The sequence below is a fragment of the Scylla paramamosain genome, chromosome 19 (assembly GCF_035594125.1).
Source record: "Scylla paramamosain isolate STU-SP2022 chromosome 19, ASM3559412v1, whole genome shotgun sequence".
Classification (NCBI taxonomy): Eukaryota; Metazoa; Arthropoda; class Malacostraca; order Decapoda; family Portunidae; genus Scylla; species Scylla paramamosain.
In genome coordinates this window covers 3,827,351-3,839,616 of record NC_087169.1, presented here as the reverse complement: position 1 = coordinate 3,839,616, position 12,266 = coordinate 3,827,351, and the positions used below count along the sequence as shown (strand labels likewise).

Here is a 12,266-nt window from a genome sequence, read left to right as displayed (position 1 = left end):
TCATAGACGTCCAACCCTAAGGGAAGTAAATATTTCACACACGGAAGCAACAGAACGCCTGACTTCTGATCTTTCTAAGATTTCTGATTTGGGCAGAGCAAACTTAGTATTGTTCAGTGTCTCAAAAACTCAATTCCTGCATCCATCAACTGAACACAATCTTCCAGACAACTATCCCCTCTTCTGCAATGACACTCAACTATCCCCCTCTTCTGCACTGAACATCCTCGGCCTGTCCTTTACTTATAATCTAATCTGCAAACTTCACATCTTATTTCTAGCTAAAACAACTATGAAGTTAGGTGTTCTGAGACGTCTCCGCCATTTTTTTCTCAACCCTGCAGCTGCTAACTCTGTACAAAGGCATTATCCGTCCATGTATGGAGTATGCTTCACATGTCTGGAGGAGTTTCACTCATACCGCTCTTTTAAACAGGGTACAATCAAAAGCTTTTCGCCTCATCAACTCCTCTCCTCTGACTGACTGTCTTCAGCCTCTCTCATCGCCGCAATGTTGCATCACTAGCTATCTTCTACCGCTATTTTCATGCTAACTGCTGTTTTGATCTTGCTAATTGCATGCCTCCCTTCCTCCAGTGGCCTAGCTGCACAAGATTTTCTTCTTTCTCGTACCCCTATTCTGTCCACCTCTTTAATGCAAGAGTTAGCCAGTATTCAATCAATCATTCATCCCTTTCTCATATAAACTTTGGAACTCCCTACCTGCTTCTGTATTTACACCTTTCTATGACTTGAATTTCTTTAAGAAGGAGGTTTCAAAAAACTTGTCCTTCAGTTTTTACTACCGCTTTGGATACTTTTCTGGGACTGGCATATCACTTTTTTTTGTTTGGCCCTTGGCCAAGGTGCCTCCTATATATAAATATATATATATATATATATATATATATATATATATATATATATATATATATATATATATATATATATATATATATATATATATATATATATATATATATATATATATATATATATATATATATATATATATATATATATATATATATATATATATATATATATATATATATATATATATAATTTCCATCTACTTATCTTTGAAAGTGGAGCACATTCTGACTCTTCCCTATTACATTCTTGAAAACTTCAATGTTCACCACCAGCTTTGGCTTTCCTCTCCCTTCATTGATCATGGTGAGCCAGCCTTCATCTTTGCTATCTTCCACGACCTAGAGTAATTGGTGGATGCCCCTACTCGTATGCCAACAAACTCCAATAAAAAAAAAAAAGTCCAATGATATCCTTGTCCCTGAACAGTTTTCAAAGCGGTATTAAAAATTGAAGGATATGTGTCTTAAAACACATATCTTCTTGAAGAAATTTAAGTCATTGGAATGTGGGAATACAAAAGCAGATAGAGAGTTCCAATTTTTACCAAAGAAAGTGATGAATGATTAAGAATACTGGTTAACTTATGCATTAGAGAGATTGACAGAATAGATGTGAGAGAAAGAATAAATTCTTGTGCAGTGAGGCCCCAGGAGGATGGATGGCACGCAGTTAGTAAGAGCAGAAGAGCAGTTAACATGAAAATAGCGGTAGAAGATAGGAAGAGTAGCAACATTGCGGCGATGAGAAAGACGCTGAAGACAGTTAGTGAGGAGTTTATGAGACGAAAAGGTTTTAACTCCACCCTGTGTAGAAAATCAGTACTATTGGAACACCCCCCCCCCCCCGCTAGGTAAAGCATACTCCTTACATGAACTGATAAGGCCCCTGTACAAAGTTAGCAGGTTGAAGGGTGAGACGTCTCAGAACGCTTACGTTCGTAGAAGCAGTTATAGCTAGAATTGAGATGTGAGGTTTGCAGTTCAGATTATAAGTAAAGGAAAGACCAGAGATATTCAGTGTAAAAGAGTGGAACAGTTGAGTGTCACTGAAGAAGGAATAGTTGTCTGGAATTTTTGTCGAGTTGTTAGATGGATGAATTGAGATTTTGAGGCATTGAACAATACTAAGTTTGCTCTGACACAATCAGAAATTTTAGAGAAGTCAGAAGTCAGGTGTTCTGTGGCTTTCCTGCATGAACTGCTTATTTTCTTTAAAGGTTGGACGTTTATAAAAAGACGTGGAAAAGGGGTGGATGGTATCATCAGCGTAGGATTAGAAAAGAGAGAAGGTTTGTATAGATTATCATTAATGAATAATGGGGAAAAAAATGGGTGACAGAACAGAACCATGAGGAATACCACTGTTAACAGATTTAGAAGAAAAAGAGTTACCGTGTACCACAGCAGCAATAGAACGGTGAGAAAGGAAACATGAGATGGAGTTACAGAGAGAAAGATAAGAGCCATAGGAGGGTAGTTTGGAAATCAAAGCTTTTTGCCAGACTTTTTCTAAAGCTTTTGATATGTCTAAGGCAACAGCAAAAGTTTCAGCAAAATCCTAAATAGAGGACAATTGACACTCAGTAAGAAAAGCCAGAGGATCACCAGTAGAGTGGTCTTGATGGAACACATACTGGCAATCATATAGAAAGTTTTGAAGTGATAGATGTTTAAGAATCTTCCTTTTTGAGGAGAGAATGGTAAAGAGTGTAGTTGGATATTGTTGTGTGCAGCGAGGTAAGGCGATGTTATAAAAATGTAGGAAGAAGTGAGAGAGAAAAAAAAATGAATGAGAAATATAAAGAGATGAGAAAAGAGACAGGGTGGGGATGAGACTTGAACACATCTCTGACACATACCCTACCCAGGCTGAAACTCCTAATGTAATATTTATCCATGCAGTCACTCATATCGCCCAAGTGAATATTCTTACTTCCACTTGTCCATTAAAATTAGGTTTTAACTAGTATTTATTAGAAACGTTGCTCTTGACAATAGAATAATCAGTATCCATCTAGTTCACCTAGTTTAATCATTAGAAATTTCAGAATTAAAGTATTTTATTCATATAAGCCAGCACAGGGAGCAGAGCAGGAAGCGGGTGGGTGTATGTATATATGTCATCCCCCCTCCGCAGTCTCGTACACAATCCTCATCCCTGTGGAAGAAAAGTGGAAGAGTTTTGGCACACTTTCCCACCGTCAGTCACTACCCAGTGCTTAGACGGAACGGATGTATTGAGGCAAGCAGTAATATATATATATATATATATATATATATATATATATATATATATATATATATATATATATATATATATATATATATATATATATATATATATATATATATATATATATATATATATTTTGTCATGTTATTAGCCGAGTTTACCCTGAATGGGATCACGTTTTCTTAGTGTCCCCCGTGTTCCGGTTACCTGTTATTCGGGCATTATCCTTATCATTGGTTATAAGTAGTGTAAAGCTTATTTACCCATTTTATATTATGTAGTATTATTCTCTTATTCGTTTTCTTAGTGTCCCCCGTGTTCCGGTTATCTGCCATTCGGGCATTATCCTTATCATTGGTTATAAGTAGTGTAAAGCTTATTTACCCATTTTATATCATGTAGTATTATTCTCTTCATAATTTAAGTTTTCTATATAGGGAGGAAGTATAACTGAGGTGGAAATATGTTGAAACGAGGGGAGCTTGAGTGGGCAACAACACATTTCAAGGAGGGGAAGGCAGAGCGCCTTAGGTCGTGAGGTATATCGGAGGGAAGGCGTTTCTCAGGGAAGAATCTTGGTGTGGATTGGTGATGGAGTGGTGTGTGGAGGTATTAGTGGTGTAGCGGTATAACCTTGATATCCAGGATCAGGTTAGTGAGTCTTTTGTGGTACCAAGAGCTCTTGTCCGCTGAAATTCGGTTCTTGAATTGTGCCGGTGACGCTGTTCGAAGGGATCATAGGTCAAACTGGCAGCCATTTTGTGAGTGGAGGTTGTGGTGTTGACCTTGGAAGCTGATGTTGTGGTGTGTTGGTGATTTTGTGGATGATGTTATGGTGTTATGGGTAATCTTTGGTGATGATGGTGATCTCCTGTGAGGCTTGAGGAGGTGAAATACGGGAATTATTGTCTGGGGACGCGGAAATGGTCTCCGAGTAAATTCCTGCGGTTGAGGGGAATATTCCCGTGACTATTGGAGGTGTAAACAGGTTCTGGTGTTGTGGGAAGTGACGAGAACGTCATGTAGTAACATGTACTACCTCATGTTGTTTGTGAATTATTATTAGTATTAACATATGCGCTTGTAACATAGAATAATCGTGTTTTCTACTCTCCCAACATTAATCTGGTATTAGAGGTGATTCCAGGTATGCTCTGTCAAGGTAAAGGTAGAGTGAGAGGGTGTAATTCTAGCGATTTCGGATAGGTCGGGTAGGCATTCGAAGCCTTTAAAAATCCTAACCTTTAAAACTTTCCAGGATCAGTTTAACGTCAACTTTCTTGGAAAGATAACCGGAATCGTACGATTTTAAGTAAGTAAGCGATCGTGACAGAATATGGGGTCCTGTCCGGGATCTTTGAACATTTGCAGAGTGTAACGAGTGTTACATGGTGATTGTCGTTGGGAGGAATCTACCTGTGTGAAATATTTCTTTAAAACTGTGCATGTATTGTGGTGAATATTTGGAGGAATATTTTGTTGAGTGTAGTGATTGTAACCATGGCCGCTAAACGTGTTGAGATGTTGCTTCTGTCGAGGAGTGTGCATGATTTGTACACACTAACCAGGGAGGAATTATGTTCAGTGGCTGAGAGGTTTCAAGTGGAGTTGAAATCCAAGAAAAAGGAGGAAATGCAGGCGTAGTTGAAAAATGCTCTTGTGTAGAGGTGCTGGTTTGAAAATGATGGTGGTGAAAGTGAGGATAATGATGGGGAGAGTGTAGAGGAAAGTGCTGGGGTCAGTGAGATAAACCTGGGTGCACTTGGTGGAACGGATGGCCTTTCTAGTAGTGAAAAATTTGAGTTAATGAAACTTCAAATACAGATGCAGAGGGAGCAGAAGCAGCAAGAGGTGGAGTTGCAGAAAGAGCAGTTGCAGATAAAGAGGGAGCAGATACAGATGCAAAAAGAGATTGAGATAGAAAAGATTAGAGTAGAAAGTAGAAATAAAGTAAATGAGACCAGGGCAGGAAATGGTGCTCAAGGCAACGGGGATTTAGAGAGAAAGGTCATCAGTATGCCTAACTTTATGGAAGGGTAGGAAGAAAATTTCTTCGTTCAATTTGAAAAAAAAAACTGCAAAGTTGAGGGAATGGGATGAAAATGATTGGGCATTACTGGTCCAGTCTAAATTTGAAGGAATGGCCCGAGAGGTATATGTGAATTTGAGTGAGAGAGAAGCGGGTGATTATGAAGCGGTAAAGGAAGCGGTGTTGGGATCAACTCTTCTATGTCCGAGTGTGTACCGGGAAAAGTTCTGCAGGACCACAAAACGCCCAGGTGATACTTATCTCGGGATGGCTCGAGAGGTTGGTTTTAAACTGGACCGGTGGCTGAAGGCCGAGGAAGCCACTACAGCTGAGGAGATAAAAGCAGTTATGCGAATGGAACAATTTATGAGCCAATTGCCCCTCAGTTTAAAATATGAGCTCGTATCACACAACGTGAAAGATGTGATGGAAGCCTGATGCAGAGCTGACAAGTACTGTGCGATAAATGGGCTGAACGGAGATGAACACCATGGAGGGAGAAAGTCATTCTCTAACAAAAGTGATGGTCATCAGAAACATAAGAATGACCGCCAGATGAGCTCGACATCAGTCCACAGATCAAACCAGCCCCGCCTTAACAACTATAGTTTTCCCCACACTTACACCATGCCCCCGCCAGCCGACCACAACGTGAGGTCTACGCCCTAAAGGAGTAGGTCCGGGAGCACTACCTAATACCAGAAAGGTAGTGGTGATGAAGATGCAGTTAAGTGCCTTGGATGTGGAAGTAGTGGGTATAAGAAGTACCAGTGTCCGAAGGGACGGCCGAAGCCAGGGGGAGCAGTTGCTGCCCAAAGAGACCTGGTAAAGTATGTGGAGAATATGACTGCAGAGTTACAAGAGGAGCCGCAGACGGATGAGGGCTTTGAGCACTTCACCAGTAAGGGCACAGTGAAAGTGGAGGGAAGTCCAGAGAAGGTGATCAGAATCATTCGGGATACGGGAGCTAACCAGAGTCTGATCTTAAGTAGTGTACTCCCATGGAATGAGGAGACCAGCACTGGCATAGAGGTCTCATGCAAGGGTGCAGGAGGCAAGTTAAGCATTCCCCTGCACAATGTTTGGCTGGACTATGGATACGTCACTGGAGAGGTGACGGTGGGAGTGAAGGAGACACTGCCCATAGATGGAGTGGAAATGCTGGTTGGGAATGACCTGGCTGGAGGTCGAGTTATCCCTAAACTTCAGATGCTAGACAACCCTCTGATAGGGATGACAGAAACCACCACTCCGGCAGCAGTCCCTCACTCAACAGATGGGGAGGCAGAGGTGTCTGAATTGTTCCCAGTTTGCGCAGTGACCCAGGCGATGGCCCGGAAGGAACACATGGACACCGAGGGAGCAACGCAGGAGGACGAAGGCCTGGGCGTTCTGTTCAAGGAACCTGATGAAAAAGGAACTAACCCGGAGTGTATGAACCGGTTGTAGGCCAGGTGGAACCTAACCTTGATTTTCTTGTAGAAAAGAGCGAGTTGATAAAATCTCAGGAGAGTGATGAAAGTTTGAAGTCTATTTGGAATGAGGCTAAAAGGCTGGGTGAGCTTGACAATGAGTACGTTAGTTACTATGTGGATAACGGGGTATTAATGAGAAATTGGAGGCCCCTGACAGCCCCAACCTCTGATCACTGGATGGTAAAAAGGCAGATTGTGGTGCCACGGGTGTATACGAAGAAAATTTTGCAGATGGCACACGAAGGTAATCTGGCAGGACACCTGGGGGTCAGAAGAACCCTAGGAAAAATCCTGTGTCATTTTTATGGCCCAGAGTGAGAGGTGATGTGAAAGAATTTTGTAAAACTTGTGGTTTGTGTCAGAAGGTGGGCAAGCCGAACCAGGTGATTCGCCCTGCCCCCATTCATCCTATACCTGTGGTCGAGGAGCCATTCAGTAAGGTGGTGATAGACTGTGTAGGTCCTTTACCAAGGACCCGGAGGAGAAACCAGTATTTGCTGACTATTATGTGTATGTCATCCAGGTTTCCTGAGGCCATTCCCCTCAGGAATATAAACTCTAAGAACATTGTGAGGAAACTGGTGAAATTTTTCTCCTGGGTGGGAATTCCTAAGGTGTTGCAGTCAGACCAGGGAAGTAATTTCACTTCTCGCACGTTCAAGGAAATCCTAAGGGGTCTAAAGATTGAACAGAGACTGTCGAGTGCTTATCATCCTCAGTCTCAGGGTTGTGTAGAAAGATTTCACCAAACTTTTAAAAACACTCTCAGGGTGTATTGTGAGGAGATGAGTGTTGAGTGGGATGAGGCATTGCCACTAGCCTTGTTCGCGTTAAGGGACAGTGTGCAAGAGTCAACTGGTTTCAGCCCATTTGAGTTAGTGTATGGGCATGAGGTGAACGGTCCTTTGAGGATGGTGAAAGAAAAATGGTTAGGGGCAGAGGAGCCCCTTACTGTGGTGAAGTATGTATCTGATTTCAAGGACAGATTGATGAGAGCTAGGGAAATTGTTCAGGAAAATTTGAAAAGTAGTCAGAGTGAGAAGAAAGGCTGGTATGACAAGAAGGCGAGGGCCAGATCTTTCCAGGCTGGGGACAAGGTCTTGGTTCTTTTCCCATTGCAGGGTGATCCTTTCAAAGCCAGGTTCAGCGGGCCTTGGGAGATTGAGAGGAAAATGAGTGATGTGAATTACATTGTAAAAACTCCAGGGAGGAAGAAAAAGAACCAGTTGTGTCATGTAAACATGTTGAAGCCATTTTCATGAAAGGGACAGAGAAAATGGAGGTGATGTAGTAGAAGGAGTAAGAACCGTAACTGTTGTAAATGTAACCACTGAGGCGGAAGAGAAGTGGTCTGAAGTGAAACTGAGCAGGTGTGAAGGGATGGTGCTCGAGAATTTAGCTGTGTTAGGGAATTTAAATAATAAACTGGGACACATGGAGCTGGAAAACAAGGAAAGGATTAGGGAGATAATTGAAAGATTCAGTTCTTTGTTCCCTGATGCACCTAGGAAAACGAATGTGGTGGTGCATGATGTGGATGTTGGGGAGGCTGAACCCATCAAACAACATCCCTACAGAGTTAACCCACAGAAAAGGGAGATCATGAGAAAGGAAGAAGAGTATATGCTAGAGCATGACTTGACTGAGCCCAGTGAGAGCCTACGGAGCTCGCCGTGTGTACTGGTGCCCAAGCCTGGTCAAGAGAGTTTCCGTTTTGTACGGGCTATAGGAGGGTTAACATGGTGACAAAACCTGATGCTTACCCTATCCCTAGAGTTGATGATTGTATAGATCATGTGGGAAGTGCCAACTTCATAACAAAAATTGACTTGTTAAAGGGATACTGGCAAGTAGGACTCACTGAGAGGGCAAAAGCCATATCAGCTTTTGTCACCATGGATGGATTGTACCAGTACAAAGTTCTTCCGTTTGGGATGAAGAACAGTGGGAGTTCTTTTCAGAGATTAATGAACAGAGTACTAATGGGTTTGAAGGGATGTTCTGTGTACATAGATGACATATTGTTGTACACTGAGAGTTGGGAAGAGCATGTGCAGCTGCTGGAGGAAGTGTTCAGAAGGCTGGATGATGGCAACCTTACTTAGAAAAAAGTAATTTCGTGCAAGCTGACGTGGAGTACCTAGGTTTCAAGGTTGGGAGAGGTGAAGTGAGAACTGTGGAACCCAAGGTGAAAGATATTGTAAATCTCCCTCCACCCACCAATAGGAAGGAGATACTGAGATTCTTAGGGGCCAGCGGATATTACAGGCGATTTTGTAAAAATTTTTCTGATGTTGCCATACCCCTGACCAAGTTGTTGAATAAGAAGTCAAAATTCTGTTGGGATAAGCATTGTGAGGAAGCTTTTGTGGAGATTACGAAAATGTTAGTCATTGCCCAAGTGCTGCGCATGCCTGATTACGAAAAACCATTTGTATTGTATGTGGATGCCAGTCAGAATGGTGTGGGTGGTGTGTTAATGCAGGAACATGAGGGAATGGAGCACCCCATAGGCTATTATTCTAAAAATTTGTTACCATATCAAAGAGCTTACAGTACTATTGAGAAAGAGGCTTTGGGCCTAGTGCTGAGTTTGAGTCATTTTGAAGTGTATGTCAAAGGGACGGGACAGCCTGTGCAGGTCTTCACCGACCACAATCCGCTCATTTTCTTGCATAAAATGAAAAACACCAATCAGAGGCTGATGAGGTGGTGCCTGGTCTTACAGGACTATGACTTAGAGATTTACTATGGAAAGTGCTGTGAGAATATAATTGCCGATGCCTTGTCCCGCGCACCATCTAGTCGTGAGGCATCTTAATCAGGTGCCTCACGCCTCTTTTGGGAAGGGGATGCCATGTTATTGGCGGAGTTTACCTTGAATGGGATCACGTTTTCTTAGTGTCCCTCGTGTTCCGGTTACCTGCCATTCGGGCATTATCCATTTTATATCATGTAGTATTATTCTCTTCATAATTTAAGTTCTCTATATCTTTGTATGTATAGGGGAGGAAGCATAATTGAGGTGGAAATATGTTGAAACGACGGGAGCTTGAGTGGGCAACAACACATTCCAAGGAGGGGAAGGCAGAGCGCCTTAGGTCGTGAGGTATATCAGAGGAAAGGCGTTTCTCAGGGAAGAATCTTGGTGTGGACTGGTGATGGAGTGGTGTGTAGAGGTATTAGTGGTGTAGCGGTATAACCTTGATATCCAGGATCAGGTTCGTGAGTCTTTTGTGTTACCAAGAGCTCTTGTCCGCTGAAATTCGGTTGTTGAGTTGTGCCGGTGACACTGTTCGAAGGGGTCATAGGTCAAACTGGCAGCCATTTTGTGAGTGGAGGTTGTGGTGTTGACCTTGGAAGCTGGTGTTGTGGTGTGTTGGTGATTTTGTGGATTATGTTATGGTGTTATGGGTAATCTTTGGTGATGATGGTGATCTCCTGTGAGGCTTGAGGAGATGAAATACGGAAATTATTGTCTGGGGACGCGGAAAAGGCGTCTGAGTAAATTCCTATGGTTGAGGGGAATATTTATGTGACTGTTGGAGGTGCAAACGGGTTCTGGTGTCGTTGGAAGTGACGAGAACATCATGTAGTAACGTGTACTACCTCATATTGTTTGCGAATTATTATTAATATATGCGCTTGTAACATAGAATAATCGTGTTTTCTACTCCCTCAACATTAATCTGGTATTAGAGATGATTCCAGGTGTGCTGTGTCAAGGTAAAGGTAGAGTGAGGGGGTGTAATTCTAGCGATTTCGGATAGGTCGGGTAGGCATTCGAAGCCTTTAAAAATCCAGACTTTTAAAACTTTCCGGGACCAGTGTAACGTTCACTTTCTTGGAAAGATTACTGGGATCGTACGATCGTAAGTAAGTAAGCGATCGTGACTATATATATATATATATATATATATATATATATATATATATATATATATATATATATATATATATATATATATATATATATATATATATATATATATATATATACAATCAAGATTAAAAATATACAAAAAATATATGAAAACAAATGAACACAAAAACAAAAAAAAATAATGAACAATAAAATTAATAAAAAAAATTTTTTTTTTAAATGAAATAAAAAGTAAAATACAATAAAAAAGGTGAAAAATATATGATGAGGAAAATAAAGTACCACAAAAAAATACAAACGTTCATTAATATGTTTATATATTAATATTCATTAATAAAATCTAACAATAAATGAAAATGAAAATCAGAACAAAATAAGAAATTCATTCCTGTAAGCAAAAACCAGCAAACTCAAGGGAATAAATGAAAATTAAATAATTTTTTCGTTTTTTCTCCTAGGTATCATGGCATTGGGTTCCCCTGGTGCAGAATGGAGGCAACAGAGTGGCGGAACCTTTTTCACCTCCTGGCGGCAGCACGGGTCAGGGTAACAGGGGGAGGTATTGTGATACCAGCAGAAACCATCACAAGGGAGGAGTGGCGAGAGCTGGGTGGTCTTGCTATAACTTTGTGGCGGTGCAGGGTGTGGAGGTGAGAGAGAGAGAGAGAGAGAGAGAGAGAGAGAGAGAGAGAGAGAGAGAGAGAGAGAGAGAGAGAGAGAGAGAGAGAGAGAGAGAGAGAGAGAGAGAGAGAGAGAGAGAGAGAGAGAGAGAGAGAGAGAGAGAGAGAGTTTGAGTGTGTGTGTGTGTGTGTGTGTGTGTGTGTGTGTGTGTGTGTGTGTGTGTGTGTGTGTTTCTAATTGCTGTTGGTTTCTTTCTTGCAGGTACCCTGATGAGGCATGTTTCTGGTGAGTCTGATGAGTCTGATGAAGATGAAGATGATGATGAAGAAGACAGGGAGGAGAAGGAAGAGAAAGAGGACAAAAAAAAAACTATGATGCTAACAGTTAAACTTTTATTTGAGTATTATCATGTTAACATAAAAATAGTAATAATAATTTCAGTATTTCATATATTGTTCTTTTAAATTTTATTTAAGAGATATATATGTTTTGAATGTATAATTTATTTTAAAACTTTTATTTAAAAGGTTGAGATTTTTTCTTTTAGGACATAGGTTATGGTTAAAATTTCAAGACTCCTAGTTTTTTTTTTTTTTTTTTTTATGTTATAGTAAAACTCAAGATTTGATCTTTTAGGATAAAGACAAAACTTTAATGTTAAAACAAACAAGAGTTATTCTCGACAAAGAAGAGTTGTTTTCTTAGATTACAGTTAAAACTTTACTCTTTTTTTTCAAAATCAAAAGCATTGATTGTGAGACACTTAAAACACATCTAAGACTCCATATTTATGATTATTAGGCCACTATCTAGGTGGCCTAATAATCATCATAGGTTATAGTTAAAATTTTAAGACTCAGTTTTTTTTTTTTTTTAGGTTATAGTAAAACTCACAAGATTTGATCTTTTAATATAAAGTCAAAACTTTAATGTTAAGACAAACAAGAGTTATTCTCGACAAACAAGAGTTTTTTTCTTAGATTACAGTTAAAACTTTACTCTTATTTTTTTTTCAAAATCAAAAGCATTGATTGTAAGACACTTAGGACACATCTAAGACTCCAGAATTATGATTATTAGGCCACCATGTCTAAAACATTGACTCTTTCCTTCAAGCTGTTAATGGCTTGTTTTTTTTGCTCTTCAGCCT

General features: G+C 40.4%; 1 protein-coding gene across 5 annotated transcripts in view; it reads left to right on the top strand.

The window, feature by feature from the left end:
* The window catches only part of LOC135109600 (uncharacterized), a 149,035-nt gene extending 137,146 nt beyond the window's left edge, over window positions 1-11,889 (top strand). For all 5 annotated transcript variants that reach the window (XM_064021024.1, XM_064021022.1, XM_064021025.1 and 2 more), the window contains 2 exons: window positions 10,954-11,145; window positions 11,378-11,889. In XM_064021024.1, the coding sequence (XP_063877094.1) occupies window positions 10,954-11,145; window positions 11,378-11,405 (220 nt within the window). In that variant the 3' untranslated portion in view covers window positions 11,406-11,889. The remainder of the gene's footprint in view (window positions 1-10,953; window positions 11,146-11,377) is intronic.
* Window positions 11,890-12,266: the final 377 nt, after the last annotated feature.